The following is a 17,996-nucleotide window of genomic DNA, read 5'->3' on the forward strand; positions in this document are numbered from 1 at the left end:
TTCGTGGGTTCCAGCCCTGCGTCGGGCTCTGCGCTGACAATGTGGAGCTCCCTCTGTCCCTGCTCTTCCTCTGCTTGTGCGAGCTCACACGCGCTCTCTCTCTCTCTCTCTCTCTCAAAAAAAAAAAAAAAAAAAAGTTGGGATTCAGACCAGAGAATGACTTCCTGCTAGGGGAGGTCTCCGGAGGAGGTGGCCTTTGAGTGAGTCAGGTTGTGAAGGGTGAGACTATGCAAAGCTTTCACAGAAGCCTACACAGGGAGTTGAGAGGGTATGGTATTTTAGAGTCAAAGCCAGGGTTTCAGTTTAGTCTTTCTCTCTATAGTGAGGCGGTTGTTTAAAATGATTATTAATATTAAATAATATTTTAAAGCAGAGGTGAATGGAAGTTTAGAATAATAATTTTTAATTAATTTTAATTATTTTGTTTAATTTTAATTATTTTTAATAACAATAGTTTTCAAGAGTGTTCTGAAAGAGATTATAAGGGAGCTTGGTGTTACAGAGAACTCGAGGATTTTTTGTTTCCTCTTAAAATCACCCAAATAATGAAGGGCTCTCTATTCACATGTATTGCTTAGTCTGAATAATGTTATTACCTAGGTAACATATTTATTCCATATTTAAGAAACATCTTTTAGTTTAAGTCTATCTTCCAGTAAAAGCTACCTATTCAACCATTATATAAAACTTGTAGTTCTGAAGACACATCTAGATCATTTACCTTGAATATTTTAGATAGTTAGATGTAGTGAAAGGTAATATTGTTTGGAAAGGCAGGAATGCTATTCAAATGATTTTGACATAAAGGAGGTTTTTAGCAATTCTGTTTTTTATTACATAGCAATATACATTCATCACAGAAAATTTAGGAAATATAATGAAAACAAAGATTACTTCTAATCAATAAGGAGAAATAAGCTTTTGGGGGGGTTATACAATTCCAATCACTAAATAAAGTTTTAATATTCATTCAGATTTCAGAGTCATAGTCAACCAGTAGCTACATTTAATACTTTTTTTTTTTTTAACGTTTATTTATTTTTGAGAGACAGAAAGAGAGCAGGAGTGGGGGAGGAGCAGAGAGAGAGGGAGACACAGAATCCGAAACAGGCTCCAGGCTTTGAGCCATCAGCACAGAGCCCGATGCGGGGCTCGAACCCACAAACAGCAGAATCGCAGAATCATGACCGGAGCTGAAGTCGGATGCCCAACCAGCTGAGCCACGCAGGCAGGCACTCCTACATTTAACACTTTTTTAAGCTAACAAGAGTGGTTTTTCATCTTTACATATTTTAGTGACTGAATTACCCTGACACAGTTGAGAGTTTGGTCAGTTTATTATTACAGTACATTCTGATTTTTATTTAATACGTAAGATAGTTGTTTTGACTGATGAAGAGTTTAGCCTATTTGATTAAATACTAATAAAGGACTTAGTTTAAGTGTTTATTACTCTTACTAGCAGTTAGACATTGCTCAGAATGCTGAAGCAAAAAGGAACCTTAAAAACTGTCTGGTTTGCCTTCTCATTTTATAAATGAGGAAACTTTTTTTTAAATAATTTTTCCATATAGACTATTTTTTTTAATTTTTTAAATGCATGTTTATATATTTTGAGAGAGAGCATGAGCAGAGGAGGGACAGAGAGAGACACGGAATCTGAAACAGGTTCCAGGCTCCAAGCTGTCAGCACAGAGCCCGACGCGGGGCTGGAACTCACGAACTGTGAGATCATGACCTGAGCCAAAGTTGAACACTTAACCGACTGAGCCACCAGGCGCCCCGGAAACTGTTTTCTTCCAAGCTGCTGTTCCAGTGACTTCTTTGTTTAGATTTTGTTTTGTTAAGCTCTCGCTTCATTGCAGTCCTTTCTCTTCCTGGTCAGGCTCTGTTTTTTCCACCTCTCAGCCAAGGGTACAAAGAAAAAGGAGACCGAAGAGAGGAGATAACATGTGCCAGAGAAGTAGAAGGAGCCAGTGTAGGTCTGGGTGTAATCATATAACCAGCCTGGAAGGAAAGAATGATCTCTGTTAGCAAAGCAAACCTTTCAGTTAGTAATTCTCAGCCATATACTGCTCATTGAGGGAAGAAGCCTCCTGTACTTGTAGGTATCGTGACCCAACAGAAAGTCAGGCTGCTTGCCTGATATTTTGGATTGATGAAGTTAAATCTGTTCCGCTTGAGTTAGGGGTTTAACCCTGTGGGAAGAAAGCCATTGTGGAGCCAGAACTCATCTTGTCTTATAGTGGAAATTAGGAAAACTCAGGGATGCCTACAGTTTGATTTTATGATGAATCTTATTCGAAGGTCACTGTTCTTACAAAGAAAACAATTGTGAATTGCTACTGTTTCCTGAAGAAAAAAGTGAACCCTCGCTGAAAAAAGTTTCCCCTCACTGAACAAACATTTCAGTAATTACTATGTTCCCAACAGTTGTTGAAGAAGGTAATGATATTAAGCCAAAACAGACATGGTTCCTGCCCTCAGACTGTACAGTTTAGTGGGGAGTTGGGTATTAACCACGTGAGTTACACGTGCCATCAGGGCTATGAAGGGAAGGTTCAGGAGGCTGTGAGAGCATATGAAAAGGAAGTGACTATTTAGTCAAGTGGGTTAAATGATGACTATAAATCCCCCTGAAATCAAAATGCTGTTTAATCAGGAATGGGTGGGTCCACCATTTGGCTAATGGCACATACTATTATGTGCCGTTTTTAAACGAAACACTTTCTTTTTTTTTAATTTCTTTTTTAATGTCTATTTATTTATTTTGAGAGAGAGCATGCATGCCTGTGAGCACGGGAGAGGTAGAGAGAAGGGGAGAGAAAGAATCTCAAGCACGCTCCTCACTGCCAGTGCAGACCCTGATGTGGGGCTCAAACTCATGAACCATGAGATCATGACCTGAGCTGAAATCAAGAGGGAGATGCTTAACGGACTGAGCCACCAGGTGCCCTGAAACACTTTTCTTAAAAACTGTGTATGGTGGCAAAGAATGTGCAAGGCAAGAATGTTTGTGTGTGGCCTTCAAACATTGTTATAAAAGTCAGCCCTATGGAAAGGCAAATAATGTGTTAGTATTGTTATGATAGTTTTGACCTCCTAGCCATCCTAAAGGTCTCAGGACCTCTGGGTGTCCACTGACCACACTCTGAGAACTTCTTTTCTAATTTTGTTGTTGTTGTTGTTGTTGTTAAAAAAAATTTTTTTTAATGTTTATTTATTATTGAGAGACACAGAGCATGTGCAGGGGAGGGGCCGAGAGATAGGGAGACACAGAATCTGAAGCAGGCTCCAGGCTCTGGGCTGTCAGCACAGAGCCTGATGCAGGGCTCGAACTCACAAACCACAAGATCATGACCTGAGCTGAAGTCGGACGCCCAACCGACTGAGCCACCCAGGCACCCTGAGAACTTCTTTTCTAAGATACTATATGCATATTATCTTTGTAGATGCAAATTGGCTTTTAATCCTAAAAAACCTTAAAAAGTTAAAGCTATTATTCTGATCATTTATTGAAGAAGTTGTGGTGCTATATGCCAGATGAAAATATCTGCCCTCATAGGGCTTACGTATTATTTTAAGTAGGCTCCATGTGCAACATGAGGCTTGAACTCACAGCCCTGAGATCAAGAGTCAGATGCTGTACTGACCCAGCCAGCCAGACATCCCTGATTTTCATTTTGTAACATGGTTTCTCACTGAATGTTAGCATATACCCTTTTCTTTTTTTGGTCTGATTGTATGTGTCTTTATCTCCTGTCGTTTGTTTTTTAATTTGGTTTTGATACAGATAATTTTTTTGTTTGCTTCATTAGCTTTATGTTTCCTGTTAACTGATATAATGAATGAATGGAATGTTTTATAGCCTCTTAAATTCAGCTAACTTTAGCTTGCTTTTTACCTATTGACTCCTTGTTGGATCAGTGACCTCATTTAAATGTTTCTTGGAGTTAAGCATGGAGAGAAATGGAGTAGGACAAGTCTTTGTGTTATGTGGGTTGTGATTGACCTTTAGATATCTAAAGATATCTAAGAGAGAAATAGGTAGGTGACCAGCTGCTCAAATTTCTAGAAAGGAGGAAGTGTAGAAAGTACCCAGACCCTTTCCTATCCCTTGTCATTCTTGCTTAGTCCCACCAGTACAGCAGATTTACCAGTATATACATAGCCTGCGAAGCATAAGATAGGGACAGTAGAAGAAATGCTCCAGAAAAGACTAGTAGTTTTTAGACAAGGAAGTGGATAGTGCTGCTAAAAAGTCAGGAGGGCATAGCTGAAAATAGTGAAAATGGGTGGTGATGGTGGTTGTCTTTATAAATCCCAGAAAACTGGTAATAAGCCTTTCATTTCACATGTAAAAATACATTTAAAGTTAGAATGTTGGGGCGCCTGGGTGACTCAGTCAGTTAAGTGTCTGACTCCTGATTTCTGCTTGGGTCACAATCCTGGGATTGAGCCCCACATGGGCTTCGTGCTGACAGCACGGAGCCTGCTTGGGATTCTCTCTCTCCCTGTCTCTCTCTGCCCCTCCTCCCCCTCTCAAAATAAATACACGTTAAAAAAAAATAAATGACCGTTGGTAATTCAGAACCCATCGTATTCTAATCGTTTTATATGTAAGCACCTAAGTTGACATTCAAAAGACTGGGCTGCTTTGTGGACAGAAAAAGCATTGTGGATGAGAGAGAAAAATGAGATGATGTACCAGCCATAATCCAGGAGAGCGTGTGTCCATCTAAGTGTCCGCTCCATGCTGAGTATTGCCATATGTAGCCAACACTCAGGAGGAGGAGTACCCTGGCAGCTGGTACCGACTGCCTAAGACCCAAGAAGTGCCCTGTAAGCATTTCCTCAGTGTTTCTGGACTACCTGCCTCGAATTCACCTGAGATGCATGTTAATCGTGCAGATTCATTGGCTTTCCTTAAGCATAATTCATCATGGGTGGCACCCAGTTGATTCTCATGCATGATAAAATTATAGTCCATGTTATTTTCATGTGGCTATGGCTACAACCCTAATTTTAAGCAGGAATGTCTAACGATATTTCTTGTGATAATTGTAATTGAAAACAACTAAGAAGGTAGGGCTCAGCTTCCATAAACAGTTCTGCAAACTAGTTTTTTTATAGTCAATATGAAACTTGATATTTAATAGAGGGTTGTCTATTTTTTTAATGTCAACACTTTTAAATTTTTTTTTTTTCAACGTTTATTTATTTTATTTTTGGGACAGAGAGAGACAGAGCATGAACGGGGGAGGGGCAGAGAGAGAGGGAGACACAGAATCGGAAACAGGCTCCAGGCTCTGAGCCATCAGCCCAGAGCCCGACGCGGGGCTCGAACTCCCGGACCGCGAGATCGTGACCTGGCTGAAGTCGGACGCTTAACCGACTGCGCCACCCAGGCGCCCCTAATGTCAACACTTTTAAACTATTCATCATTTTATGGGTAAAGCCATACGTGTTTAAAAATGAGTTTACCATCCTGTCTAAAAAGTACCTCTGATAGCTCAGAACTTGATTGTTGAACCGAGTTATGAATCCTCTTTATTAGGATTACTGTTGTAAGTTTATTATTGGTCATCTTGTTAAAACTTGAAATACACCCAGAAGGCCCTTAATTCCCAAGTTCCTTGATGCTGGTTCAAATTAGTGGTTGAGAGTTCCATGAGTGACTTGAGGGTTTTGAACCAGAACTTCTAGCTGTTGGGCTACAGCATAGTGGCAGACTTCCAAGGTGTACAATGATCTTTTGTCCTCCCTGGAGTCACTGGAGCCACTGCTGGCTATTAGCTGCCTTGTCATTTTACTTAGGGCGTACCGTTATAAACATTTTCTATATGTGCCATGATGGGAAAAGTCTTGGGAAACGGTTTAGCAAGTTTAAACCTCACTGCCTTTGAAGACAGGAGCTCTCTCAAGGCCCCTTGATAGAAGTTTGCAGTAAGATTTACTGGCAGTGCTTTAAGTATTTGCTCTATGCTATGAGTTTCATTAAAAGGATTATGCTCTGTGTTAGGATTTTGAAGCTTGATTTTTTTTTTTTTTTTTTTTTTTTGGCCTTGTAAAGGAATATATTTGTGAAGGAAAGACTACCCCACCCATCCCCTCTTTTTAACGAGAGTAGTGAGCTATTTGGAATTTATTTGTGATGTTTTTGTAGGGATTCGTCAATCTTAGGAACACTGAATCCAAGTACAATTCTTGGGGGCTTTGTTGTTTGTGAGGAAAATAATCACTGAATAAATAATGATTTACATTACTTTCTTTTGCTTCTTCAGGGAATGATATGTTCCTCCGGGTTTAGAGGACAGAGAACTTTGCTCTGCCTTCTTACTTGTCCCCACCTACCCTAACCTGCAGAGTGGATTTACAGCACATCAAAAAGTGGAGTCATTTTATTTGTTTTCCAAATAAAATTTCAGGCCATAGAGAAATTTTCAACTATAGGCCAAGATGATAAAACTGTAGAGGGCATGGTTGAGGAAAGGTGGAGTGAGGAACAGGTGGAATATTTGTTTCATGTTATATCTGAAATGAAGATAGGCTAGAAATAGGAAGTGCCATTTCATGAGGAAATGAACTTATCTGTGTTAATGGCACAGAGACAAGCTTAGATGAATGAATTTCCATTTTAGCCATTGTCTGTTCTTATAAAACACAGATGAAGAGTTAGTATAAAATTACCAGTTTCCCTCCATGGCCTCTCTGGTGAGGCGTGAGGTTGACAAAAGCAGGAGAGAAATGTACTTCTCTGTTAGGAACTACTTAACTTTAACTTACTCTGGGGTACAACCAACTTAGAGCTGTTTGGCGTTAGAAGTGACTTTCTTTGAGTTTGTCGAAAAAATCACTTGTGAAATACGTACTTAACTGAGTGAAGCTTCAGTATTTTTTTAAGGTCATTTTTATTATAACACAGCTCAGGATGTCTTCGTTCAAAGGTAAGAAAACAAGAGTTAACCAATTTGCACTATAACCAAGTAATAGTGACTTAATCAAATTTTCAATTAATGAAGTAGAGAAAGAATGTACATTCTAATAATTCTTAGTTTTAGAGGTTCTCGACTCTTGTCCTGAGTATTAAGTTCTGGAAGTATATGTGACAAAGTGATGGCTATACCGTGACCCCATATGTTGTGGAAGAACATTAAGAGAATGGCTTTGTCTGTTTTTTTGTGTTTTTTTGTTTTTTTAAGATTTTATTTTTAAGTAATCTCTACACCCAACGTGGGGCTCGAACCTACAACTCTGAGATCAGGGTCGCAGGCTCTATCCACTGAGCCAGCTAGACGCCCCAAGAGAATTTTTGTTTTCTTTGTGTTCCCCATAGCTTTGTGTTCCTCCTAGCATAGCTAGGAGAAGGCTATGCTAATAAGTTGCTTGATAATTATTGAACGAGTACTAAGCTATAATCAAATAATTATGATGTTTGAAGGACTTCTCAGATATTTGTGATTGGTTTAAATATACATAAAATATGTATATTAGCATAATAGAGGGATTCATCAGGTGGCAGTGGGGGGCACGTGGAAGAGAAGGGAACTGCATTCAGTTTTATTTTATAGGCAGCTAATATGGGCCCTTGGTGGTTTTATTTTGAAGTGAAACTGAGCCTTTAGCATTTTTGAGCTCACAGGTCCAATGCCTGATACACGATGAAAAATTTCACGTTCCTGCTTGTACGTTGGAGAATATGATTATATGCTTTGCTCAGTGATTGATCTTTGTATTTGTATTACTTTTTGCAGGTTCATATTTGTTAACAGGGATCTACTAGAAATACAATAAGGTTTTAAAATACCAGTACTTTTTACTTTTCCACAACCTTCCAAAACTTCTGTCTGGGCCAACTTGTAGTTCTGGATACTGTTTACCAACAGATAATTGTGGGGTTTGGAAGAGCAGGGTTAGTTGACCTGCACTTAGGTCTGTTGACCACCCAAGGTCAGGAAACCTGGAGCGACCCTAATACTGTCCTGGTCTGAAGCAGATCATATTATTAAACTAACATTGAATTTGTCAACTGAGTATTAAAAAGGAATAGGAGAGGGTGTGGGGCGGAAGAAGTGGTGTGGGGGGGTGGGGGTGGGGCATGATTTTTAACTTTGATCCATTTCAGTCCCTGTCAGTTATTTTCATCGGAGATGGTACAGATTTTGTTGCTACTATGTTTCTTCGCATATTCAGTTAATGAAGGTCTGTAAATAGTTTTCTTGCCCATAGGCTCCATTTACATTTATTAAAAGTATTTTTTTAACTCAGTCATATGATTTCTATGGGTTTCTTATGCTTTTTTTTCTTTCCTTGAATTTTTAAAATATGTTCTGTCGGACGAACTTGTTTTTTTCTCTTTCATTTCCATACAGGAGGGAGAAAATATTGTTCATATAGTCGATGTTACAGTTTTTAACTAGCGTTTTGACTAAGGATTATTGTGAAAAGTTTTACTGTTTGCTAGCTTCCTAATTTTAAAATACCTGTAATCTTTTATAGGAATTTCAACTTTTGCAATTTGATAATAACAGATCTGGGTAAGTACAAAATGAGAATCTCCTACAGTTCTGAGAATCTAAGTTTGGTTGAGAATTTAATACTTTATAACCAGTAAGCCTTGTGATTTAGTTAAAGCTGCAGGCAACAGTGCCAATGGCCCACACCTGTTGAGAGCTGAGTAAATCTGTATGTAAATCAGCATTTCTCTTCTTTCTATGGTCCTTGTGCTGGACTCAGGAGTTAGGAACAAGTCTAATGGCTTTTGTAAAATCCTCTTGTCGTTCCACAGAGGAGTGACTTACAGGAATAAAGACTTAACTGAAGTTTCTCCCTTTAACAAGATGCTTAGTTGGCATAGCGTAGTCAGTGAGACATCATGTTACAGAGAAGGAAGTTTGACTGGATTTTATATTAATTATAATAATAATAATCTTGTTTAAGATACTGTGAGCAACTCCCAGATTTAAAAATCTGTATATAAGCTGTCAGCAACAGCCTTATCGATTTCTTTGACTATCTTGTAGAACTTATTAAAAAAAATTATGATTGCCTAAATAATATTTTCTGAATTAGTGGGTAAAAATTCTTTCATGAGCTGTCCTTTTCCTCACATATAGTGCTAGGGTATTATGGACATTGGGTAATAAAAGGCTTGTAAATTTTTTTGACTCATTGATAGTAAGAAATGTGTTTTACATCACCTATATTTTATATGATGTGTGTGTGTGTGTGTGTGTGTATGAACTAAAAGTTTAAAATAAAGTGATGCACACTGTTTTTTAATCTGTTCTGTTGTAGTCTGTTCTTTTTCATTAAAAAAATTTTAAAGGTCATGACCATACAATTTGATTTCAAGACCCACATACATATCTATAACTTTTCCCTTTCAAGTAATAACTCCTCACAAAACTTGCCTTGCCTTCTCATGTATTGAACTTTTTTTTTTAATGTTTATTTTTGAGTGAGAGAGCAAGCCCGGGAGTGAGGGCAGCGAGAGAGGGGGACAGAGGATCCAAAGTGGGCTCTGTGTTGACAGCAGAGTGCCTGATGCAGGGCTTGAACTCACGAACCATGAGATCAGGACTTGAGCTGAAGTCAGACACTTAACGGACTGAGTCACCCAGGCACCCCATCGTGTATTGAACTCTTTAAACATTTTAAGATGTGTACAAAAACATATAAAACATGAAATCTCTAAACATGTTACATCCCTTTATCATTTGAGTACGATACTCTGTGCCCGGTTATCTGTTACCTCTTATACTTTGGGCCCAAAAGGCTTGGAAAGTTTTAAGGCATCACTGAGATGGCCTGTGAAGAAGGGTCAGGATTGAAAAAAGTGCATCGGTGAGCTATATTTGAGCTTCATTTTTTCTAGCTTGCTGACCTGCACACTATCCACAGAGCTGCTCTGCTAAGCATCTCTGGTGTTTAGTCTTCTGATACTGGTCCCTACATCACAGTTCTGAGCCTGACTTTAAAATTCGAGCTTGCTTTCCAGGTGTGAGGTAAAGACTGAGCTAGACCACACGGGCAGAGGTGTGCTCATAAATGCAAATAGGAGTTGGTTGTGTATTTGTATAAACTTTTCCTTTAGGTACACCTAAATTGAACCTCCGACTATGGTGCATTTTTTTTCTTCCGTTAATAATTTTTTGTTATTAATACTATTTTTTCCTTTTGATATTTGCCTATTCCAGGTCTTAACATTTAGGTGCAAACCTAAGTAATATCATTATAAAACTTAGTTTTTAAAAAAAAGCATAGTGAGGCAAGATCCTATCTTTTTTCTATTTCACTTCAGGACTGAAGGAGGTAAAAGGAAGCTGAATTCCTGTCTGTGGATAATTGGAAATGCTGTAGCAATTTGTACATTTAAGCATGTTGAGAACCTGTAGTATGTAAAATACTAAAGTTTAAGTCTGTTCCCTAGAAGTATTTCTGAGTAGTCTTTTGATAGTCTTGGCTTAGATGGTCAGCAAGCAATGGACAAAATGTGCATTTGGGTTAAAAGTGCATATAAAATCATAATTCAGTCTTTAACTGAAATCATCAGAAGTCCCAAATTTTTCCTGCACTTGCATTTAATATTCACCAGTGGCCCTACCACCTCCTCTCCACAGGGATTCTGGCCTGTAGGCCAAGTATCCTCCTGCGCTTGGTACAGATAGAATATGAAGGGCCTCCATCATCCCTCTTGGAAAATAAGAGATGCTGAGAAGCCCTGGACAACTGTATGTATGCTACATCTGAAGAGAAAAGGGGCACGCTTGCTACCTTCGAGCTCCATATTGACTCCTGCTCAGATAGAAGATGCTAGTGGTTTGTTTGTTTGTTTGTTTGTTTGTTTGTTTTAAGGCATCATAGGTCTTTGAGAATCTTCTAAAAATCTGGATTATCTCCCCAGGCAGGTAAACATAGCACATAATCCTTGCTCTAAGACTCCCAAGATAATGTCAGAAACTGCTAAATTAATCTGTTCTTATCTATTGCATTAATCCTCAGATCCTTCTGGATTGGTGATGGGAGTCTGAGAGTTAGCATCAGTTTTTTAACCTGATGTTGCCATTCATTGCATGTCACCATTTGGGTCAGCATTTTCTTTCATTGCTATTGAAGTTTGCTCAGAATATAGCTAAGCTGTTACCTGCTATAGGTGGTCCAGAAAGGACAGCCATCCCAGCAAAGAAAGCGGCAAGTCCCAGGAACCTGTGTATTCTAGAACTCCCAGACAGATCAACCTGTAGGGATAAGAATCCAGTGTTAGCCATACTGAGGGTGAAATTCTATGGAGACTATGGCTACAAAGGGACAAATGCTATGAACAGTTGATTTCCAAGGTGATTTGGATAGCTTTTTGCCTTGACATTATAGAAAAGCTGAGGCAAACAGGGAAGAGTCGTTGTGCTAGGCAGGCAGTGTTTTCATTGTGATCTTTGAGGTGACTCAGATGCACCTTTATTTCCTGTCACAGCTCTTCTCTGTTAGGAAATGGTATTTACATTCTAAGCAGACAGGGGTGTTCCTGAATCCACCTATGGCTAAATACCAGTCATTGGTTTGTAAGAAGTCAGTTTTCCCAGGTTGACTTCAGCTTTAGAAAGCTTGGTTCTTGAATAAGTATAATATCCTACAGCCCTTATGTTAATATTGATATCAGGCCAGAAGTTTCCCTGGGATTCTGTTGCAGTAGATTCGGGACCTAGTTCTGAGAAGAATCCATGGGATTCCAAGAAGAACAATTTCGATTCCTTTTGGGACCAAGACTTCATGTCAGCTTGAGGTAAAAGTAGAGAGTGGTTAAACAATGTCCCTGGTAAAGTACACAGAACTTGTCTTAACAAGAGAGAAGTCACACTGGTCAGGAAGCCCCAGGTTTTTCTCAGGGAACTCTTCAAGATGGTGTCTTAGAAGGAGCCAATGAAATTTCCAGAGCCTAGGGAAGCAGTAAACACAGACCTAACATGCTGGGACACTGAGAAGCAAAGTGGAATCCTACTGATCCTTTTTTTGCTTTCATTTCTTTTTTGTCCCATGTAGGTAATTCTCTCGTCATCCCTTCCCCCAAAGGTAAGATGAATCACTGGGCAGGATATATAGCTAGCTGCAGGGTTTCTTCAGCCTTGCATATGATTTTTTTTTTTTTAATTATAAAATTACTACAAAATACCTATTCTCTTTGGGGAGGTTATCATTAATGCTTGTTTTTACTGAATGCTTTAACAGTGTTAATGAGTGTGTCTGCTCACCAGTACAGGAAGTACCATTGCCAGGTAACCACCAGCAAAAACGGCAAAGAAGATGGCATAGGTCATAAGTAGTGGAAATGTGGTGGCCAGAGGAGCAAGCAGGTTAGTGAAACCGCAGAGGATGAGGTAAGACTTGTGGTAATGATACTTCTTGATCCAGTCTTGATCAGCAACCCATCCGGAGACTATTTGACTGACTGTCTCAGTGATGCCTGGAACAGCATTGAAAGACCTTATGAAATCCTAATTCCATTTGCCTAGCCCCTTCGAGAAGTGTAGCTGCATTAGACCTCCTTTCCTAAAAGTAATATGGCTTCGTCCTGAGGCTAGGACATATGAGAGAAAAATGGTCTCATTTGTCTGTCGATGGATTCTATCATTTCTGTACTTGTTCCAAATACATCCAATAAAATACCAAAAAGCCTCCTTCAGAGTTGGGTGGAAGACCCTTCAGGTATTTTTTTCCTGATTGCATTTGGAAAGCTCATACCTCCTGACTGGGAATCCCTGCTTACAGAGGACCATTTGCTCAGGAGGCCTTCCTCAGGTCCTGCAAGGGAGGGAGTGAATTTTCTAAAAGACTCCTAGACTCTCTGGTCAGTGTGCTGGGGAAGTCATATGGTGGAAGACTGGAGACTATAAATAATAAAGTCTTATGTTGAAAAAAAAATAGATGTTGGGACTCTTTATTATGATTGTGTATGAGGGTTTGGTAATTAATTCCTCCTCTAAAGGTTATTATGTTAACTTGGAATTAGGAAATCTGGAAGTGCGTGGTCATTTTGAACATTGGAGCTATGGTGTATCTTGAATAAAATTTAAGAACCACATTTTCCATTCAGTAGCATGATAATAGACGATTCTTAGTTTTTATCGATTATAAGCTAATGCAGCAGTTAAATAATGAAAGATTTTCACTAAAGAGTAGCATAAGCTACAGTTGTTTGGTACTTGTAATTCTTCCTATGGTTTTAGACATGAATTGTTCCACAAAAAAAGGGGGAGCGGGACAGAAAATGCATCCTACTATTCCATTTCTGTTCTTACAGTTATTTCCTAGGGTACCTATGGAAACTTTATGTTAGGTTCTTTGGTCTTGTTGCATAGCCCTAAACTGATCTAAATTGATGATTGCCAGACATTTTAGTGAAAAAAAGCAGTTCAGCTTTGTATCTTTTTCTTGTGTACACAAGCTTTAGTTGACTGAAGTGAGGTATCTTTGCAGTTGGAAATGGGGTATGGTCAGTTTTGTAAGGACTTGGTAAGCAGTCTTTTCAAGAAATTCGCAAGAGAAAAGTTAATATTGAGCTACTTAGAATTTCCAGATGTTTAGAACAATCCAGTTCCATGTCATTCCTTTTCATTTTCTTAAGTTCTCTATTTGGTCCTTTGAGAGGACCCATCTCTTTTGAAGCAAGCATTTTGTTTTCTTACATTTTTATGAATACACACTAAAATGATTGTTTTCATTTTTTTTAATGTTTATTTTTGAGAGAGAGTGTGAGCAGGGGTGAGGCAGAGAGACAGGAAGACACAGAATCTGAAGCAGGCTCCAGGCTCTGAGCTGCCAGCACGGAGCCCGACATGGGGCTCAAACTCACAAACTGTGAGATCATGACCTGAGCCAAAGTTGGTCGCTTAACCGACTGAGCCACCCAGGCGCCCCAATTGTTTTCATTTTTAACTTAACATTCAAATTTATTTAAAAATTTTTAAGTTTATTTATTTACTTTGAGAGAGCGCGTGAGTGGGAGAGGCACGGAGAGGGAGGTAGAGAATCCCCAGCAGGCTCCGCACTGCCAGTGCAGAGCCCAGTGCGGGGCTTGAACCCACAGGCTGCAAGACCATGACCTGAGCAAAAGTCGGATGCTCAACTGACTGAACCACCCAGAGATGCCCCTCGAATTTTTTTTAAATATCAGCCAGCCCATTAGTGACTAGCCTTGAGAGACATATTTATCTGTCTTACTGTGAGTTCAAGGGAAAAAGTTCTTAGCTACACATACTGATAGAACATTACTGAATGCTTACGATGGGCCAGGAACTATTTCAGATGCTACATGCATTGTTCGTTCAATCCTGGTGACCTTATGAGGATAGGTACTATTATCACTGTATTACAGATGAGGAAATTGAGGCACAGGGAACACGACTAACTTGCTGAAGGTTGTACAGGTAGGAAATACAGAGCAAAACCCTGAACTCCAGAACCAACCTGTGTCCTATGCTGTCTGCCTATGGTTTTCCGGCTTCCTGGAGTGGCTGTTGCCACTGGGCACCAGCTTTTTAAAACCGAGTATTTATCCAACAATTATTTAACGGGGGCGCCTGGGTGGCCCAGTTGATTAAGCGTCCGACTTCATCTCAGGTCATGATCTCACGGTTCGTGAGTTCGAGCCCTGCATCAGGCTCTGTGCTGACAGCTCAGAGCCTGGAGCCTGCTTCCAATTCTGTGTCTCCCTCTCTCTCTGCCCCTCCCCCGCTCGCACTCTGTCTCTCAAACATAAGCATTAAAAAAAAACAACCCTCAAATTAAAAACAAAAAAAAATGAACAAGCCTTGCTTGGGGGCCGCTATCTGCTATAGGGAGCCTGTGTGTAAGGTACAGTGACAGGTCTGTGGAGGGATACGCCAGGTGCTCCCATCAGCCTCCAAAGACTTCCTTTTCCCTGGCCCTCCCACAACTCCTTTAAAAACCATCGCTTTTCTTTAGTTTATAAATAAAATCTGGTAACTTCTTGTAAAATTAAGTTCCTTTTGAGTTTGAGGTTAAAGTAATGCTTCCTTACCAGCTACCGAAACGAGGAAGGTGGCATCCATGAAGTCAATCCCCAGTGTTTTGGCTCTGGCTACCAGGTGAAAAGTAGGGATGAAATATGCCAACTGACTGAGGAGGAAAGACCAGGTAAATATGTAGAAGAAGGGATTTTTAAAAAGTGAAATGTCGAAGAAGTTTTGCTTACAGCTCCGTGAAATAGCCTCTTTCTCATAACTGTCTTCATTAGTTACTAGGAACACACTGTTTCCATCAGGCCCATTGTTGAACTCTTTGCTTTTATTTTGTGACACTATTAAACTTGGACCAGGTTGTCCAGCCTTCTGCATAGCACTGTCCCTGATGGTGGTGACCTCTTGTGTCTCATTGCAGGATGACGTTTCTGTCTCACACACTGCCCCTGGGTTACTTGTAGACAAGCGGCTACCTCTATTTTTAACATCAGAATTGTTCTCGCTTGCAATATGGATGGGTCTTAAGAGCATACTGGAAGGCACCAAATTCAGTGTAAGTGCTCCAAGTAGTATAAGGGCACCTAAATAGGGGAGAGAGAGAGTGAGAAGTTAAGTTAAATATGACCCCTCTCATTTCACAGTACTCTGTGTTCTTAGGCTCAGAAGGGGCCCCACCACTAAATGTATTCTGTCATAGTGTAATAATTCCTGAAGACACTACTTTGTCCCCTAAATTTAACTGAAGTATCTAAATCTGTTGACTTCATTTTTAAATTTTTTTTTTCAACATTTATTTATTTTTGGGACAGAGAGAGACAGAGCATGAATGGGGGAGGGGCAGAGAGAGAGGGAGACACAGAATCGGAAACAGGCTCCAGGCTCTGAGCCATCAGCCCAGAGCCCGACGCGGGGCTCGAACTCACCGACCGCGAGATCGTGACCTGGCTGAAGTCGGACGCTTAACCGACTGCGCCACCCAGGCGCCCCTGTTGACTTCATTTTTAGCCCTGCACACCACTGTATCCTTGTGGAAACAGGGCATCCTTTGAAAATAGAAAACCAGAAAGCTGTACCAGGAGATGGCGTGGAAGGAGAGAGTGTTATTTGTGTAAGAGGAAAAAAGAAAAGGTTTGGGTGGGGAGCATGCAGTGTGTGTGTGGGGGGGGGGGGGATATTTGAAATGTTAGAGAATTACAGTGTGTTTTAAATAGCGATTCAGGATATCCTGAAGTAGGGATATAGATTTAGGGATAGAGAATACAGCATTAAGGGGCAAGCCTCTCATCTCATGACTTTTTAAAATTCCTTGAAAGAAGACCGATGCCAGTCTCGCCTTGGCAGCTGAGTAGTTGCTTGGTCTCAGCATGGCCTGACCAAAGCTGTGGGCTGTGTCTCGTACTTCCAGAGATGGAATTGGCTGTAGGTTCGGCTGTCTTGCCTTATGGATTTGCCAGCTCGTTCTGTGTACCGTGAGGCCACTGGTGGGTTTTCACTTGGGAAAGGAAAGAGTCAACAAGAATGCTCTGCAGGTAGAAATAGGCTTGTGTATATTCTTACATATGTACTTCTGCCCATAGATACACATATGGTTTTCTAGTACTTTAAGATGATTTTAATCCTTAAATGTTTTAGCGTAGGCACAAAGAAAATTGTGGAGTCAAATGGTGTTCATTTGTTTGTGAAAACTCTATAGTCGAAGCTGTATAAAAGGCTATGAATTAACATAATGCTGTTTTTTTACCCCCCTCCCCCCTTTTTTTTTTTTTTTTTTTTTTTTTTTTGGTCTGTTTTGGTGAGCTGGATGGGGAAGGCAGTTTTAAATGCAGATTTGTCTTAAGGGAAGATGTACAAAGAGAATGCTTTCATGGTGAAAGAGGAGGAGGGAGTCCTCGGGTCCCCATGAGTATCACTTTCCCTGCAAGGTGTTTCCCCAGCTGCACAGAGTGCCCTCCCTTTGCTGAACTCAGAGTTGCTCGTGGCGGCTGGCAGAACCCGCAAATCATTCAGTACCTCTTCTGCTGTGTGTTCTCCAGGGAAGAGGAGGAGCATGTCTGCTTTAGAAGTCATGCTTATTTCCTCCCCGGCTCAAAAATCCTTCCCTTGCACTCATCAGAGTGGGGGGTGGGGGCGGGGGGAAAGCTAAACATTAAATCTTACAGAGTTGATAGTTTAGAAACAGAATGACTCACCTGTCCAGTCATACAGATCTATCAGGACTTTTGTAAAAGGTGCTAAGAGAAATGTGAGTCCCATCCCAGAACGGGCAATAGCTGTAGAAAGAGCCAGTCGTTTTTTGAAGTATTTGGTAGTTACCACAGCAGCTGTTTGGTACAAGAAAGCAGCACCCAAACCTAAAAAACAAAAACAAAAAACCAATAGTGTGGAATCACATGAAGTGACTTGGTACCAGATGATCTATTCTCCCTGACCTGAGATGTAGAAGGAGGCCTTTGGGGCCCATGGACGAGACGGTAAAGTTCCATCTTGCATAGTCTGGTTTTTACGATGGACTCACCAGGTAAAAGTCCCATAGTCACACAAAGAAAGGGAATGCTAGTGGCCCAGCTGCTGATCAGATATCCACCAGTAACAAGGAGAGCCCCAAGAATGGAGGCAGTCTTCTCTCCGATTATGTCACAAATCATGGCAACCAGAGGTCCTCGGAAAAAGGAAGAAAGACAAATACTGGGTAAGTGCTTTGGCGTTCCTGATGCACAATTTAAAGCAACCGAAGGAAAAGGACTTGGGAGTATTGTGTATCCTTTAGAAAGGTGTCTGGATTGGGTTTCTTAATATTCTGTTTTGCTTTTTGGAAGAAGAGCTGTTTTGCTTTAAAGAGAATTGTAAATAAGCTGGTTTGAAAATGCGTTATAAAACCGCAACCTGAGGGGCGTTTGACAGGCTCTTTCGGAAGAGCATGCGACCCGATTTCAGGATCTTGAGTTTGAATGCTGTGTTGGGTGTAGAGATGACGTAAATAAATAAAACCTAACAACAGTAACACAAAATGGGATTGCA

At 40.3% G+C, this 17,996-nt stretch overlaps 1 protein-coding gene across 4 annotated transcripts in view; it reads right to left on the minus strand.

The window, feature by feature from the left end:
- The window catches only part of SLC16A4 (solute carrier family 16 member 4), a 36,690-nt gene that overhangs the window by 9,392 nt on the left and 9,302 nt on the right, over positions 1 to 17,996 (minus strand). For 3 of the 4 annotated variants that reach the window (XM_086717793.1, XM_086717792.1, XM_086717794.1), the window contains 5 exons: positions 17,494 to 17,637; positions 17,168 to 17,329; positions 15,038 to 15,559; positions 12,249 to 12,460; positions 11,147 to 11,240 (listed from right to left, as the gene is read on the minus strand). In XM_086717793.1, the coding sequence (XP_086573919.1) occupies positions 11,147 to 11,240; positions 12,249 to 12,460; positions 15,038 to 15,559; positions 17,168 to 17,329; positions 17,494 to 17,637 (1,134 nt within the window). Of the gene's footprint in view, positions 1 to 807; positions 2,008 to 11,146; positions 11,241 to 12,248; positions 12,461 to 15,037; positions 15,560 to 17,167; positions 17,330 to 17,493; positions 17,638 to 17,996 lie in introns of those variants that run through there. The other variant, XM_025927814.2, reaches the window with a different exon arrangement.

This window comes from Puma concolor, chromosome C1, assembly GCF_028749965.1.
Source record: "Puma concolor isolate L17-30 chromosome C1, mPumCon1.1.hap2, whole genome shotgun sequence".
Lineage (NCBI taxonomy): Eukaryota > Metazoa > Chordata > Mammalia > Carnivora > Felidae > Puma > Puma concolor.